Here is an 18,348-nt window from a genome sequence, read left to right on the forward strand (position 1 = left end):
GCCAAGGCTGAAACAAAGTCCCCTGGGACACCTTGGTAGGAGCAGGTGTGGAGGGACAGTGCTGGGCTCTGAGACTTGGGATCTGGGAAGCTCATAAGACTTAAATGCAGAATCCCACAGCGAAATCTCCGGGGGACTGTGAGGAGCTCTGCTTGAGACATGGGTTGCTTGGACCAGATACCTACCTCCCTGCTCCTGTGGTGAGTGTTGGGCAGGATGGATGGGGGATACTGGCCCAGGCCCACGGCCTCCTTCTCTCCACAAGGGGAGGTACAAACCTGGGTTCACACCTATACCTGCCACCGCTTGGTGAAGCCTTGGCAAAGTGACTTAATCCTTCCTGAGTGAGTCTGTTCTTCCAAATGGAGACGGACCATGCTGGGCGACTGAATGTCATCGCCTGCACACGGTAGGTGCCCCATAAATGGCAGTAGATGATGTCATAATTACATTTTCCTACCCAGCGGTCCCGGTGCAACAGCTGCTTCATGGGGATCACCTTGTGCTCTGGGAACCTGGCCCAGGGACTGTGCAGGAGGCCCCAGGAAGTGTCCCTGGTGAGGGCTTTGAGGTGGATGGCCAGGACCCCCCCCCAGAGGCCTCCAGGATCTCCTTCTGGGCCCTCACTCACCCCTGTGTTCTGGGGTCCACGCAGCCTGGGTGGAGATATATCTGATGTCACAGCCCTGGTGAGCAGTGAGTGTGGCACTCACCCAGGCCCTGCATGAGCCCTGGGGCTAGCACCATAGATCCCAGCCAAGCATCCCATCCTCTCTGAGCAGGGTCGAGGGCAGCACCTTTCTTTTAAGAGTTGGGGTGTGTGAGGTGGGTGGGTGCTTGGCTCTGAAGACCTGCTGTGGAGTGTTACAGAGGATGCGTCCGCCATCTCCTCCCTGTTCTAGAGTGGAGGGTGGAGTGTAGTGGGCCACCTCTCCAAAGGCAGAGCTCTGAGCCAGACCAAGGCATTTAGCTTGCCTTTTCCTCAGAAAGCTCAGCCACTGCAGCCACCCCTGGACAAGAAACCCCGGATGTGCCCGCAAAGGTATACACGCTGCCACCAGGATGGCAGAAGGACTGGAAACCGCACGCCCTGACAGAAGGTGTTCCTCACCAAGGTGGGGTCTTCCCACTCTGCAGGGATGGGTGGGCAGAGCACCTGCTGGTTGCCTGCACTTCCACCTGGGGGCATGCGCATGAAGGAACAAGTGTTGCTTGAACCTCAGAGTCTGTCCCATGGAATCTCGGCCTCAGAAGCCTGAAGGTCTGCAGGGCCAATTCTTGACCTTGACCTGGAGTTTTTCCCATTGACTATCTGCACTGGACCAGGGCTTCAAGGAAAAGTCTATTGCCAGTACTACCCCCTACCCCTCATCCAGCCCCATCTGTTAAATGAACAGGCAGCCAAATGGCTTCATCCATCTCAGTGGTCCTCACACTTCAGTCCCTCCTGTACCCTCTTAGAGGCAATTTCACTGTGTACACGCACCACCTATGTGTTTGCTAGCTTAGTATTTTCCTCTAAACAGACTCATTTTTTAAATGAAGATTTCATTCTAAACAAGAACATCAATGAAGTTCAGTTTTGATGGGCTAGTAATTTTTCCCCCCTGGTATATAATAACATAAATACACAACTATTAAAACTGTACAAAAATCATATCACATATGCATACCACCCTGGGAAATAATGGAGCCCTCCCCTCAGCGCCAAAAAGGCTGCACAAATAGCTACCCGGGAGAGGGCAAGATGAATATGGAGCAGTCCCTGCTGGCTGGCCCACATGTCTCTCACAGAGCAGGAGGTAAAAGCGTTAAGATGGAGAGGACGTTTCTCGCTTGGGGGCCGACAGCGAATCACCTAAAAGCATCAGCAAGTTTTTCAAATAGAAGCTGGGGCACAGGGTGGGGCACTAGGACCATCAGGATTAGAATCTGATCTGTCAGGAGTCCCCTCCTTCTTCCTAATGATAGAAGATCTGCAGGTATGTGGGTGGCCCAGGTGATCCTGCAGCCTAGAGGAAAGCCAAGGACAGAGGTCAGAGGTGGCTCAGTGTGCCTGGCCCTTTTCTCTGACAAAGTGGGCCTAGGAGCACAGTGGCCTCAGTTGAAGGCTTCCCATTCCTCCAATACAGGGATTCTCAAACCCAAGAGGGTCTGATTCAGTGGAGCCCTCAAATTTGCTGTGGACAAGTTCCCAGGTGTTGATATTGCTGCTGGGCCAGGACCAGACTGCAAGAACTGCTTTAGAGGATGGGATTACCCGATCCTGGTAAGAGAGGATTCTGAAGTGATGACAACTCAGAATGAACATCACAGAGAGCAAAAAACATAACTCAGACACAAACTACAGTGTGCTCATTCCCAATGCCCAACACTGACGCCACCCAGAAGAACAACATGGCAGGACCCAGGTCACTGCTGGTTCCAGTGGCCAGCCCAGAACTTTCCACTGAGATCTCTAGAAGAATCCTCCAACAACAAACAATGTCACATCCAAAACAAGACTCAGTTAATAGATGACAGAATGACCTGAGCTGAGTTCTGTGGGAATGTGACTTCCCAACTTTGCCAGTGCCTCCCTTCTTCCCCATGGCCCCAGCGGCTCATGACAGGGACTGAGACTTCTCTGCACCCCTCTCACCCCCATCTTACCATCCTAGCTGCAGTCAGACTATGGGCCACAGAAAGGAAATCACTGTATTCACCCCTAAGAATCTGGCCTAATGGATAGAGATTGATTTACTGAAATCCTTAGTGAACCCAGACATGCCAGGCTACATGCAGGGTGAGGGGACAGAAAGGCTCTTGTCCACTGGGGCCTTCCAGTCCAGTGGCAGCAGGTGACCGATGAGGAAGCAGATGGGGTATTTCTCTGCCCTGTGCAAGGAGCTGGTACAGAGTGAAGCCTGAGGGGAGAGAAGCACAGAGGCGGCACACCTGTCCCAGCCTGGGGAGGAATGCAGAACCAGGTGTGGGGGAGGACGCCTCACAGAGAGGAGCCAGCACGGAGGAGAGGCTGGACCAAAGGGGAAGTGCCTGAGATGAGACAGAGAAGGAGGCCTCAGGGGATGCGAAGGGTCTCTGCGGCCACCCCAAGGAGCTCATTCCTGCTCAGGGCAGCAGGGAAGGGCTGACGATTCTACTAAGTTTGACTCCTTGATTAGAAGCAAGCACAGGGTCCCCTGCCCTCATCTTTGGGCATGTCCCCCAAGCTGTGTAAGTGGCAACGTGAGAGGAGGTGACCAGAAACCCCTTTGGTGGGGCAGATGGCAACCTGGCAAGCAGAGAAGGCTTCAAAGAGCTGCGGAGGGCCGAAGGGGCAGGCGCTTTGAAGAGGAAACTCTGCAGATGGTGCCCTTTTGGTCTTGTATAGATCAAAGGCTTCGGTGGGTCCCAACTCTTGAGGGAGAGTCTGGTGTGGAAGGGTCAGCCCCAGAAGTGTCCTCAGAGGTCACTGAGGACCAGTGACTGGGCAGGGGGTCTGTGAGCTGGCTTGGAAGGAGGGGAGGAAAGGGGAGCCGTGCTCGTGGCAGGCACCACACCCCGCCACACAGCCGGGCTCCTGAATGGCAGCCAGCCATGGGGTAAGGAACCAGACTCTAGATGACAATAAAAACAACAGCCACCCCTTGCATGGTGCTTATTATGAGCCAGGCGCTCCTCTTACCACTTTAACTTTCTGAACATATGTAATCCTCACAACCACCCTTAGAGTTAACCATTATTATCCCCATTTTTAAGAGGAAGAAACTGAGGTACAAAGCTCAGTAATTCTCATGGTCACACCTCTGGGAGTGGCAGGATCGGGGTCAATGACCAGATCTCCCTAAACCCTCACCACAGATTCCTTGAGCTAGGAGAGATCTTAGAGGTCAACTGACCCAACTCCCTTATCTTACAGAAGGGGAAACTTAGGCCTAGAGAGACTGAGTGATGTGTCCAACAGTACTTAGCTGGTTAGTTGCATCATGGAATCAGGAACGCAAAGAATAACTCAGTGAAGATGGCTTAGTAGAGCACAGAACCTGGAGCTGGGAGAAGAGGCTCAAACAGCCCTCTTGCTGTCTCTGCTGGTCCTGCCAGGCACCCCCTACTCACTGCCTTCATCGCCACCTCATCCTTGCCTCCATCCTGTGCCTGCACTGCCCATGTGGATGCCACAGCACCCTGGCCTCTCACTCCCCCCCGTCCCCTCCAACTTCAGGATTGCTTTCATTTGACATTCCTTCCAGTGCACCAGTCCAGAACAGAAGTGCTTGATGCTGCTGATCGACCAGTTTCATAAAAGGAATCCAGTTTCCTTTGCACTCACTAAAAGCTGTTAGCCCCTGGCGAGTTTCCAGGGCCTGAACTCCAGCGATGCAGCCCAGACATCAGAAGAGGGATGCCAAAGCCCTTGGGCACAGAGAGGAGTCAGCTGGGCTGAGAGATTTAAATTGAGAGGGGTTCTTGCCAGCAATACCACCAAGCAACATCCTGTCCTTAGAAAAGAGGTTTCCCGCTGAGATGCCCTGAAACCCAGCTGAGGGCTCTAACATAGCTGTGCAGGGAAAGAGATGTGGTACCAAACTGCCAACACCTGACCCCAGTGAGGACAGAGTAATGGAGAAAACACTGACCAATAGTCTGTCAGGCTTCCAGCCTGGGCTGGGCTCTTTACCAGCAAGTGTCCTGGGGCAAGAAGGAACCCACCCTCCATGACCTCAGTTTCCTCATCTGTAAAATGGGAACCATAACCCCTCCCTACAGGGCAACCAGCTGTGAGAGTGTTTGGAAATCTATAAAGCACTCAACCAAATTGGGGCTGATCATTTATCCTCTTTACACCAAAGATTTGGGGTTTTTCAAACCTCCAAGGCTACACACAGGTAGTTCCCATGTGACTGCAGGAAGTTATAGATGGAAAGAAGGAGCAATGGGAGGTCTGGACCAGGCATCCAGACTCCAGGATTCAGTCCTAACTTCTCTGCCAACAATCTTTCATGTGCTTTGAAACCCTGTGCTTTGAAACCCTGAACTTTGTTGCTTCTCCTCTCTGGGCCTCAGTTTCCCCTTCTATACAATGAGGAGGTTGGGGGAGCTGTCTCTAAGGGCCCCTCAGACTCTGTCAGACAAAGACTCCCCTGGCAAAAAAGCAGGTCCCGGGCTTCCCTGGTGGCGCAGTGGTTGAGAGTCCGCCTGCCGATGCAGGGGACACGGGTTCGTGCCCCGGTCCGGGAAGATCCCACATGCCGCGGAGCGGCTAGGCCCATAAGCCATGGCCGCTGAGCCAGCGCGTCCGGAGCCTGTGCTCCGCAACGGGAGAGGCCACGACAGTGAGAGGCCCACGTACCGCAAAAAAAAAAAAAAAAAAAAAAAGCAGGTCCCTCCAAATCTCAGCAGAGTCTCATGTTAATGGGACCACAGGACTGGCCCTCCCCACCCTCCCCGTTGAACTGTTTCACACTCATTTCAGAACATTTGTGGCTGCTGTATAAAGGGCAGGCTTCCAGCAAAAGCCTCTCCAGTGTTTGGCAGTGAGTCACTCCCACTGGAGGTGAAGTTCCCCTTGTGCCTCTCCCTAGGGACTGGGAAACAGAGGTGGGAAGATCAGGACCATCTTGTCAGGGAAAAGCTGGCCTTGTCTGGATGACCGCAGATGGTGGGGCCAAACACGTCTGCTTTTCAAGCGCCTCTGAAAACATCCCTCTCTGTGCATAAACTTTATAGTTTACAAAGCTCTTTAAAATTCATGACTCATCTGATTTTGGCAACAACTCTGCAGGAATAGGCATGGGAAGGGTTATTGTCCCCATCTTATAGGGGAGGAAACCACAGCTCAGAGAAGTAAGGTGACTTCTCCAAGGTAGCACAGCCAAAGCATGGAGTGGCCTCTCCTTCCCAAAGGAGAAACGGGGCAGAGCTTCAGAAAGGTAAGTGCAGAGCTGGAGTGGAAACCAGGTCTGTGATTCCCTGCCCTGCTCTGCTCTCCTCGCCCATCCCCCGCCCCACACTGGCAGAAGGGGCGTGTCCTCCCTGACTCCTCTCACTGAGGTCTGCCTGGACACCCGCCTCATACATTTCCCCCCAAATCGGCTCACAGTTGTGTTTTTTCTCTTGGGCTGCTAAGCACACCTGGAATGTCTTACCTTGTTGGGAGGCTCCATGTATCAAGAGCACACATAGGAGAAGATAGGAAAGTAGGAACTATAAAGAGACTAGGAAGAAAAACAAGAAACCATTCTGCACTCCGGTGAGTGGAGAAAACTTCTTAAAGATTTGCTAATAGTAAAGATATGTGGAAATGGGAATTTTCAAATGTCGTTGGAGGGACTAGAAATTGGAACAGCCTTTCTGGAGGTCAGTATGTCTCAACATTTTAAAGGACCCAATAATTCCACTTCTAGAAATCTATTATAAAGATGCACACCTAGGTGGGAAGGTGTTGGCTGTGATATCAAAAAGCTGTAAACATTCAATAAATTACCATCTATCCATGGGACACAACACCGTGGCCCATTAATAAGAACGAAGTCAATCAAGATCTCTAAGATCTGTTGTAAAGTGAAAAATGCAAACTATCTAGTATGAGGACATTTGGGTTTAAATATATTGAAAAAGGTCTGGGCAGATGAACACTACACGGAAAGCAGGACTTCACTTGGAAGACAAAGTGGATTTAGAGGGATTGGGTAAAGCAGCCCTTTTCTTTTTTTACTATATATAATTTGGCTTTTTTGTTGCTGTTATTGTTGCAACAATAAACCCCAGAACACCAAGTATTGATGTATACGTGTAAGTCATTAAAACAAACAAAACAAAACCAGAAAAACCACCCAATCCACAGTGACTTTGGAAACTTCATTCCAAGCCAGCTCCTCCCCAAACCCTCCTCACAGGAGAAAGGCTCTTGGCGGCACCTCGTGATTTTAGATGGCCGCTATAGGTCAGCAGCAAGGACAACACACTACAGGGGCAGTGAGGGAACAGACCACGCGACTTAGCCGAAAGGCACAACGGAAAAGAAGGTTCCACTCCTGAGCTGTGCAGGTTGGAGGCCTTCACCTGTCCCACGCACAATCGAATTCCTCAACAGCTTAAAGGCCCCGTGTCAGAGCCCATCCCTGATTGAGCCGTCTTGCCCCTTGCCCAGAGGTAGGTGAGATCGTGCCTCTCGGCAGGGCGTACCTCGGAGAAGCGCTGCACGTCCTGGGTCAGTGTGCCCACTCGCTTCCACTGGTAGTGCTTCAGCAACTTCAGGATGGCTGGATTCACTGCGTTATCTGATGGGACCGTCCGAAAGAAGTAGGGGTATTTTTTCTTATCTGCTAGAACAGGCGTGGTGGCAGCAAAAGAGAGCTGAAAACACAAAAGAGACAGCACTTTTACTGGGGGGACCTCAGAGCTGTGGGCCCAGGATCTTTCCTAAGGGAACAGAGGTCTTTAGTTCTCACTCAAGGTACAAACACACAGGCAAAATATTTTTAAACCTTCTTAGTGCAAAAGTAACAAGTTATAATTGAAGGGAAGGTTTTTAAAAATGCAAAATAAGGAGAAAGAACCATCATTAATGTTGTAGTCTAGCTCCTTCCGATCCTTTTTCCATGCACGGCAATGTTTTAAAAAAAGATTCTTGAGGTCATTCTACATAAACATTTGAACTGTTTATTCCCTCACTTAACATTATCCTACAAGCATTTAACCGTCCTGTTAAAACTTCTTGTAAACATTTTAACATGTAAACTTTTTAATAGCAGCATAATATTCTAGCATATGAACATAGCATAATTTACTGAATCATGTTTAATTTGGGGGCATTTAGACTGTTTCTAATTTGTCATTATTGTCATATTATTCTGCAAGCGTCTTTGTGCTTGGCACTTTTCCCCTATATTTCAGGCTATTTCTGTAGGATAGAGTCTAGGATGTGAAATTTCCCAGATAAAGGATGTGAGCTTTTAAAGACTTGATATTTATTTCCAAAAAGGATTGCATCAATTTACACACCCACTAGGCAGTTATAATTAGAGGGCCAATCTCACCACACTCTTATCAACGGACGGAAATAAAACATCTTTCTATCTAATTTATTAATGATTTATCACTGAAAAACTGGAATCATAATGAATTCATTGGTTATACATAAGGTTGAACATTTTTCCATGTGGCTGATAACTAGCTGTATGTCCTATTTTAGAAATTGCTTTTTTATGTCTCTTGTTTATTTTTTGAGTGGTATTCTAATGCTTTTCTTATTGAATTTAATGAAGACTATTATATGTACAGCATTCAAACTCAGGCTATTACAGTTGCTGCAAATATCCCAGTTTGTTTGCTTTTACATTTTGTGTGTGTATATTTTAATTTACACTCAGTAGTCAAATCTATCCATCTTTCCCTTTATTAGTCCTTCTTTTTTAAGTGCCAGTGAGTTGCTAAATTGGATTTCAATTATCTGTCCTACAGGGAACAGCTTAAATGTCACCTCTTCTATAACATTTCCTCTGATCTCTGCTTTCTCTTTCCCTCAGCCTCATCCACAGAAGGCGATTATCAAATTTTTTGATCTTTGCAGTGTGATGGTAGAAGAATGGTATCTTCTTGTAGTTCGATTTGCATTTACCTTATTATGAGTGAGGTTGAGTATCTCTCTTATGTTTAAGAGCAATTTGCAGTTTCTTTCTGGAAAGTGTTCACATCCTTTGCTTGTTCTCCAATTGTACTCTCGGTCTTTTTCTTATTGATTAGTAGCAATCACTTATTGATTAGTGATCTTTTATAGTAGGGAGATTAACCCTTTGTGATGTAAGTTGCTAATTCTCCCCCAGTTTGTACTTTTTCTTTTGCTGTTTCTCATGGTGTCTTTTGCCATATAGAAGTATTTTTTTTTAATGTGGCTGAATTTATTAATTTTTTTTCTTTCTGTCTTTGGGTTTTATGCCATATTTAGAAAGGCCTTTCCCACTCTGAGATTATAAAAGAATTCCTCCATGGTTCCTTCTAGTCTGTCTATCATCCTCCCCTGTCTGTCCTCACGGGTTTGTCGCCTGGTGTGAGGACGGAGGAGACCCAGTACCCGCATGTGATGAGCGCCTTCCAGCACAGGTTCAAGAACAGGCTAACGTGGTTGGCCGTTAGGCTTTATAAGATCCTGTGATCCCTGACAAATTGATTTGTTTTTCATGTGTCTAGCAAGTATTTAATAAACTCTTGTATAGTAATTTTTTTGTTGTTGGGTACTGATAGCTCCAAAATTTTGTGACCACTGTTGTGGTTATGTCTGTACATCACTAGTTAATGCTACTTTATCTAACCTTATTCAGTATGCTTCATTCACCAAACTTTGTGCTCAAAATACATAAATACAATTTTATTTTATTTTATTTTTGGCCGCACTGCACGGCTTGCGGGATCTTAGTTCCCTGACCAGGGACTGAACCCGTACCCTCAGTAGTGAAAGCTCGGAGTCCTTACCACTGGACCGCCAGGGAAGTCCCAATACTATTTTTAAAAAATAGTATTTCCTTCCTTCTCTTGTTTCATTTAAATCTCTGATCCAGAGAGGGCACGGCTGAGCAAGATCCCTCTTTGCTGCCACCGGCCTTCCTTCCCCACCCTTGCTGTCTCAGCAGCTCTAGATCCAATACAGCTCAGAGTCCAACTTTAACATCCAGGGAAGTAACATCCTGGCACCCTCAGGCCCCAGCTGAAGTTGCTTTACTGCTCCTCCTGTCACCTGAGGAAGCACTTCTTTTCCTCCCAAGATTTTAGCAGAGCAGGGCAGTGGAGATCTTATCCCTTTCCCTGATCTGTCTCAGATGGTAGATGGCCACTACCTAGGATCCCTGGATCTCCTGCATCCACTCAGCAGTCTCAGCAGGTCCTGTCTGTTGGAGCTGAACACACAACAACCCATCAGCTGTCACCTAGAGCTAGAGAGCACCTACAGGAACCAATTTCTAAGATCCCCACAGAGACAGGACATCATCCCAAGACTGGTAAAGGTCAAGGATAGATCAACTGTTAAAAAAACATTCTGGGTAGAATAAGGCCCAATGAGAGAGGAAAATCCCAGCTGGACATATTGAGGACACTCAAATCCAGAGCTGTCCAGCAAGGGAAGGCCTGCTGTTGGAAGTAGCGAGATCCCTGTGTCTGGAGGTGTGCAAACGGAGGCTATGGCCTAGCAAGAATGCAGAGGGGCTGCAAAGTGTCTGAAAACTCCTTAAAAACCGTATGGAAAAGCTTGTGTGGGCATGTATGTACATACAGACACACATTTTTCTGAAAAGAGGATCCATGGCTTCTATCAGATTCACAAAGAGAATCCTATAACCAAACAAGGTCAGCACCCCTGCCTGAAGGTGATACTTAGGTCGCATAGCAAGTGTAAGAAATAGAAGCTTTCTACAGTCTGCTCAAACCTAGCGTCTTATTCTTCTCTCAAGATTAAAATAACACTTCCAGCTTCCTATGGTCTGTGTAAGAAGGAGCTATTAGAAAAATCAGGCAGCAACTATTTCAGGACCTGGGATTGGTATATGTGCAATTGCATCCCCCAAAATGCTTATCTGATACAATTTGGAAAATTATGGTTTTCTGATGTGATTTCTGAATCACACTCTGGTTGATACTTTGCTGTTATTGTCCCATTAGTTCCAGGTCCACAATTAATTGTTGCTTGAACAACCTCATATGTTTGCCCTATAGGTAATTAGAGTGGTTACTGTTCAGTGAATAAATGGCCCATTGTGTTTACAATGGGCTTGGAGTACAATATATGCCCCGGGTCTAAATCATGTTGGGTGCAAAATATTAACTGGCACTGACATTTTCTGTACCATTTGAGATAATGCACACTTTGATTAGATTGCTTTGCATCACTGTTCCTCTAGCTTTAGCCTCCTAAACCTTTCTTCCACTGGGCAAAGACTGCAGGTGCCAGGTAGCACTGCTGAACTTCAGAACTGGAGAAACCTGAGAAATCATCTAGCTCTGGAGTTCTCTACTCTGGCTACATGTTGGAATCACATGGGGATATTTTTAAAAATATTGATAACTTGGTCCCACTCCAAACCAAGTGAATCAGAATCTCTGGGCATAGAGCCCAGGCATCAGTATAATTTAAAAACTTCCCAAGGTGATTACAATGCCCAGTGAAGGTTGAGAACCACTGATACAGCTCAACAGCCCTAGTTTTGAATATGCAGACCAAGGCCCAGAAATGGAAAGCTATTGAGATACCCACCAAAGTCAATAAGAGGTAAAAGCGGAATTCGAATCCAGGCCTAAATGACTCTAAGACCAGTGCTCTCTCTCCCTCTGATGGCTGTCCCCTGCATCCTATGAGCTTGCCAGGCCTTCCTCCCCCAGCACAGTCACCCAGCATCTGCAACAACAGCCCTGTTAGCACCCTAACTCGAAGACCCAATCTTTCTGGGCTCTCCTGCCTTATTTCACACAACCAAGTTCATTTCTAAACAGACTGTGATTGACGCTTCAAGTTAATCCCTAACCAAGGATTATTTATTTCAGAGAGTACTTTTTATTTTACAATTTTGTTATCATTTCTAGTTTTATTGCATTGTTTTGAGAATTTGGTGTGTACAGTGTCTGCTTTTGGAATTTATTGAGGTTTTTTTTTGGTGGCCTATTATACAATCAATTTTTGTGAAAGTCCCATGTTGGCCAGAAAAACAGATGCAGTCTCTAGTTGTAAGCTATAAAATTCTTTATCAGACTTCTGATGTATAAAAGATATAATCCAGCTAACCAATTACATTATTAACACGTTTTGTATTTTTCCTTACTTGACCTATCAAAGACTGAGAGGTATGTTAAGTTTTTCTCTATTGTCTCTGAAAATTTCTCCATGTTATTCAAATTTTTTGCTTTATATGCCTTGATTTTATGTTGTTTTGAGGATAAGTGTTCATTACATCTTTATTTTTCAGCAATGTATACACTTCCCTAGTGCAAACAGCAGGTACTTAATAGATAATCATTGAATGAACTGAGAATTAAAATATTTATCAAGGTAAAATAACCCTGTTTGTCATTTTATTGCTGTTTGTTTCAAATAATATCTTGCTCAATATTAATACTGAATTAGCATCTCGCTTGATATTTTTTTTTAATTTTTAAATTTTTTACTTTTTACATCATTATTGGAGTATAATTGCTTTACAATGGTAAGTTTCTGCTTTATAACAAAGTGAATCAGTTATACATATACATATGTTCCCATATCTCTTCCCTCTTGCGTCTCCCTCCCTCCCACCCTCCCTATCCCACCCCTCCAGGCGGTCACAAAGCACTGAGCTGATCTCCCTGTGCTATGCGGCTGCTTCCCACTAGCTATCTACCTTACGTTTGGTAGTGTATATGATATTAATATTGAAACCTTTATTTTTTGCTTGCATTTGCCTGCCATAGCTCTGATTCTCCTTTTATTTGTATTCCATTACAATTGTTTTTAAGTATATTTCTTGAAATGAGTACATGAATGGATTTTAAAACATATGCTTATTGCTGCAATAAATACTTGGTCTTGCTTTCATCATCTTGTTGGCAGTCTTATTCTTTTTTTTTTTTAATGTTTCCTTTTGTTCCTTTTGGTATTCAGACTTCTCCATTCTGAATATGTTAATCTTGCTTCTTGTCTTAACCTGCTAGAACATCTTTTCATATTGTGAAGAAGGGTAAAGGGTTGAAAATTTGCTTAGGATGACCCTCTGTTGCTTTGACACATGGTAGAATTCATCTGGATATAAAATTCTTGGGCTACCATTTTTTCCCTTTGAAACTACAAAGTGATGCAGCGGAGAAATCCAGGGATATTTTGATTCTTGTTCATTTGCAGGTATCTGATTTTCTCTGGATGCCTGAAGGATTTTTTTTCTTTATTCTTAGAATTCAAAAAATTTGCCTAAATAGATGTGGGTGTGGCACTTTTGATTTTATCTGGAACACAGGGAGTCCTTCAATCTATACCCTCAAGTCTTTTAACTAAAAAAAAAAATATATATATATATATATATATACACACACACACATATATATGTGTGCATTTATATATAAAATATAATACTAGGCATTTATTATATATATATTACATTAATATTCATATATATTCTTGCCTCTCCACTGGAATACCTGATTATCTATGTGTTGTCTTTCATTTCCCAAATCCATATCTGTCATATTTTTTCCATGATTTCATCTCTTGGTCCTTGTCCTCTGCATTCTGGAAGACCATCTTATTTTATTCTATCTCTTCTATTACAGGGTATGTGCATATTCAGTTTCATTAATTTCTGGTAAAATGGCCGTATCATCCACAGTCATAGCAGCAGAGCACCAGGGTTCTCATTTCTTCACATATTGACCAATATTTGGTATTATCTGACTTTCTACATTTTTGTTCAACTTTCAGGGATAAGGTAGCACTTCATTATTAATTGATTTTGCAGCCCTCTGACTGTGATGTGGTTGACTAGCTGTACAGACACGTTAGCCATTTAAGTTCTTTGTTTGGTGGGTTTGCTGATTTGCTTTTCAACAGTCTCAGTCTTAGTGTTACTGTCCTTGACATACTTTTATTGTTATTGACTTCTTCCATTTCCCAGTAATTTTTTATGATCATAACCCTTTTTGTCCCATCCTCTTATCTCATGTTTCATGGAGACCATGTCATATGCAATCATGCATATGATTGAGGATGCCAAAAGTCTTTCTAAAGTTTCTTTCTTTATCCTAGAACAGCTCATCTTCAGAGCTGGACTCTTCCTCTACTTCCGGGTATTGTGCACCTTTTATTATTTTTGTGGTACTTTTGCAAAGGCTGAATGTTAGGTGTTTTCAGAGTACTCATCCTCAAAAGCAAGGCAGGTATTTTCAGAGGTGGCCTATCAAAAGACAATATATGGATTGCCCTTGGCCCTGTTTTCTGTCTGTTTACATTATAATTGAGTATTTTTTTCTCAGAAAACTGGAGAAGATTCAAGCACAGATTTTGGTGTCTAGTATGCTCCCACCTTACACAGTTCTGTATTAATGAGCAGCTAATTTTCTGATACTGTGGATCAGCACAATACATTAAATTCCTGTCATGCATTGCTGCCAGGGATTTTCTTTTCTATAGATTTTCTTTTCTATAAAGCTTTACTTGAGAGGTTTCTTGTGCCCTCCTCTCCACTCCTATCTAGCTTTTTCTAGGAATTTATAGCTCTGTTTGAATTTAGAAAAAAGCATCTTGGTTGTCTCAAAGAACTGCAACTGTGACTAGAGGCATAGCTGTCCAATTTTCTGATTGGTAGAAGCCCTAACAGACTGTGGAAGGGAGAGGGAAAAGTATGTCTATTATTTTTCAGGGCAGTTGTAATTTTATGAGGCAAGGTTCCAAGTGCCAAGAGGCAAAATTTGGTAGGATTTTCTCAATACTGTCCCATCTACTTTATAATCGTGAAGCTTCCAAACATCTAGGCTGTCAGTGAGTCTTAGAGTCCCTTAGTTCTTTGAAGTAGGATTTACTATCCATTTTACAACTAAAGAAACCGTGGCCCGGAAAGGTGACATAAGCCATGCAAGGTCAGTACAGGAAATATGGAATTGGTCTTTTGACTTCATATTTAGTTCTGTTTCTTCAACCAGCTCGGACCCATCAGTCCCAGGTGAGACGGGGCAACGATCCAGGGCTTGGTCTTTCTACTGAGACCTGCTAGCACAGGGAAGAGACAGCTTATTTCAAGGCTTCCAGAGTCTCTCAAACATAGCAGTGTCCATGGTGGGCATGGCTGGTCCTGGGAGATTCTGGGGGGACACACCCTTAACCAGCAAAGTGGGATGGGAAGACAGTCATCAGCGTCTCTCTCTGAGCTCTGGCTTGCCATGGAATATTCTGTGAAAGATTAGGGTTTGCCTATTGAACTGTGCGTCTCCTTCACATTAAGGGCCCACAGGCAGAGAGAATAGGAAAGTGAAGACAACTACAATGGCACTTCTGGGAGCTGGGAAACCGGGCTTACCCCTGTCTCTATGGCTTTGAGAACAAGGCAGAGTATTTCCCCTCTGTGGGTGTCTGTTTTTCTCATCTCTAAAAACGATGGGTTGAAGCAAAGATTTCGAAGGTTCTTTGCAACCACACAACTCTATACTTCTCTCCCCAGCAACTGAGGAAAATGATTAAGGAGTTTGTTAGTTTTGTGGGGGTGTGTGTTTCATTTGATCTGACATTGTATTTCACTTCTCTGCAGATTCAAGTCTAGATGAAAAATGTGAATACACCTCCCAATTTCAGGATCTTTATTAAATTCTCAGCCACTGATGAATTCTTCTCTAAATGCAATTCCTTCTTTACCTGGTTTGGGGTCTCAGAGTTTAACTTTTCTGCAGAAATAAACCATTTTTCAGGTGGAAAGTATAACCAAGAGCGCCCCTAGTTGCTAAATCCTAGGTGAGAAGTGCGGGCCAGATGCCAGGGGGGAGAAGATGATTGAGGCTTGCTCTTTTCTCCATTTGGTTTAATCTTCTTCCACGGGTTTGCTGACTGTTTCTGTAATTAAATGAGGGAGGTATTTGTCATCTAGGCTTCCTTTCAGCCAAGATGAATGGAACGCAACTTTCTCAGGAAGCTTCTGACAAAACCCTGTTTGTGGCCAGTGCCAGGACATATACAAAGGCACCGGGCTGTGTGCGTTGGGAACTGGGCTCCACTTCAGATCTGCGCCAGGTCACCGCTGCACCCAAGCCCTGGCAAAAAGCTGTTTGGACACAAAGTGCCTCAACACAGACACCCGTGAGATTAACGTGGTGTGGGGTGGCCGCAAAACATTTCCCGAGGTAAGGAGGGAAAATGAAAGTCTGGCATTTGGGCGAGTTCTTGGGGCCCCACTCCAACCAAGGCCTGCTGGGCAGCGTGCGTAGGCTTGCTCTGAGGTTTGAAACCTCTTCTGGAACCTCCTGGGGACAATCGCCTCTCCTTCCTGCTGATGAATTTTAGTTTTAATCACTCAGAGATGCACAGCAGTTCCATTTTTACCACCCACGTCCATCGCCGGATCCTTACTGGGGACTTGCAACAATTCGTGAGGGAGGTTGGGAAGGCATAATTGTCTTTGTTCCTTGTGGAGAAACCGAGGCTCAGAAAGGCACAGTGCCATGCCTAAGGCCCCCATGGCCAGCAAGGGGAAAAGTGGGATTTGAACTTAGATATTTTGACTCCTTCAAGGTATTGCCTAGCGAGCACCTGCCGTGGGGCAAGCATTGTGTGGAGGGCTTGGTGTGAAGGGTTCACTTTGCATTGAATGTGCAAAACCACCTTATGAGGTAGACACTATTTTGATCTGCATTTTTCAGATGAGGACACTGAGGCTCAGAGAGGTTCAGAGAGGTTAAGTCACTTGCATGTGGTCACACAGCAAGAGATTGGCAGAGCAGGGAGACTAACATCACGGGCTTTACTCATTCCACAGACTGCTATGCTTCTTCTCTGTGATTAACAATTTCCAAAACTCGTTTACTGCTTTAGTCTAACTTTGATTTTCACAAAAACCCATGATACAGATAGAGCAGACTTTATTGACCTCATTTTATAGATGAGGAAACTGAAGCTCAGAGAGATAAGTGACTTGCTTAGAGTCCCATGCTAGCAAATGGCAAGGTTAGGGCTCAAACTTGGGACTTTTGTTCTTGAAATGTGGTTCATCTCTCCAATGACAAGGCTGCTTCTTAGGGAGGCACCCAGGTACAAGATGAGAAAGCAACTGGGGCCATTTAAAAGAAGAGAGAAGAAAAAAAAGATTTGCTTAAAAGAAAAAATACTGAATCCGTGGCTTATTATGTTTCGATTGCCTAAGATGTTCCAATTCAATTACATGAAACAAAACTCGTATGTATATTTGATTTTTTACTGAAGATAAAATCCTTCATATTTTTCTTTTTTAAACTTTTATTAGGAAATATAAACTACAATATAAGTGTGTAAAATATATATGTTCAGTTCAAAGAGTAATAATAAAATCAATACCCAACTGTCCATCACCAGTTTAAGAGAAATAGCTTTTATTTATGTGTAAATATTAAATTGCAAAGTAACTTAATTATTTGTTCTTTAAGATACAATTTTTTCCACGTGGCATTCTGCGATTTTTATTTCCTCTTCACTCTCCTCTACAACATTTCTATCATTGTTTTATGTAAAGAAGGTTGTAAAATAAATATTACTTCCTCAAATCCTTCTTTTCCCCTTTATAAGTAAAAAATAGGAGTAAAATAGAGAAAGAGCAAAACTAAGCCGGTGCTGAGAAAGCGGTATGGTCCATAGGGGTCAGAATTTGGAGTTTCAGCTTGGACAGGCCGAGTCTGAACGCCAGCTCCACCACTCACTATGCAACTTCAGGAACATTACTTCACCTTTTGGGATCTGTCCCCTCTATAAACCAGGGTGACAAGCCACCCCCCCCCCCGCAATCTTAGCGCTATTCTGAGGATCAGAATAACACAGGCGCCCAACTAATGACTGTTAATGTTAGATCACAGCTTCTAGACTTAGAAGTTATGAGAATTGGACGGTATTTCTTACAATTATGAAAAGCCTTTTAACTTACAAAGCCCTTTCCTTCAGTAACACCTCAACCCTGCGGAGGGCAGAGTGGAGAAGAGTTTACCCATTTTACAGATGAGAGACCTCAGAGAATGGAGGGGTTTGCTCACAGTGACGTAGCTACTACCAGGCTGAGAAATAATTCTAAATTGGGCCTTCTAAATACTAACTTGGCAATTTTTAAATGTCTTGTTAATTAAATATAATAATGATTATATTGCTTGTTTAATTGTGTACAATTAGAACATATGTCTTTAATTTTCTCTTAAACTTCTGATAAGACGCTTCATTCATTTCTCCCTTATAGCTGTGTAGGTGACAAATACAGGAAATTAACAAGTCACATTAGAAGACTCTTTGGTTTCCTCAGCTCCTTTGCACTTTGCTTTCAGCTGATGTCTTCAGGGGTAAGAAGCACTCTCATGTGATCACAGCTGTGAAGCCAACTGCTTTTTAATTACCACACTGCAAAAACCATGTCTCCTCATGTCAATTTAGCACCTCTAATTAGTCAACAGGTTGACATCACATCTATGGAGGGGAAAGGTGTGCTGGGGCCCAGCGTGATGCTTGCAGTGGGAGAGGATGCAGCATTTCCATCTGCTGGATTCTCCCTTCTCTTCAGGGCCAGCTCCTATTCATCTGTCCAGGCCTGCTCACAGCCACCTCCTCCATGTAGCCTTCCCTGCCATCCCTCAGTTCTTCCAGCACTGTTTCGTGCCCTTGCTGTGGAGTGCTGAGAAGTAATTGACAGCCAGGCCCATCTC

At 44.6% G+C, this 18,348-nt stretch overlaps 1 protein-coding gene across 2 annotated transcripts in view; it reads right to left on the bottom strand.

The window, feature by feature from the left end:
* GABBR2 (gamma-aminobutyric acid type B receptor subunit 2) overlaps positions 1 to 18,348 on the bottom strand; it is a 369,318-nt gene that overhangs the window by 217,718 nt on the left and 133,252 nt on the right. For both annotated transcript variants that reach the window (XM_004271474.3, XM_049711134.1), the window contains exon 3: positions 7,168 to 7,338. In XM_004271474.3, the coding sequence (XP_004271522.1) occupies positions 7,168 to 7,338 (171 nt within the window). The remainder of the gene's footprint in view (positions 1 to 7,167; positions 7,339 to 18,348) is intronic.

Source organism: Orcinus orca, chromosome 6 (genome assembly GCF_937001465.1).
Source record: "Orcinus orca chromosome 6, mOrcOrc1.1, whole genome shotgun sequence".
Classification (NCBI taxonomy): Eukaryota; Metazoa; Chordata; class Mammalia; order Artiodactyla; family Delphinidae; genus Orcinus; species Orcinus orca.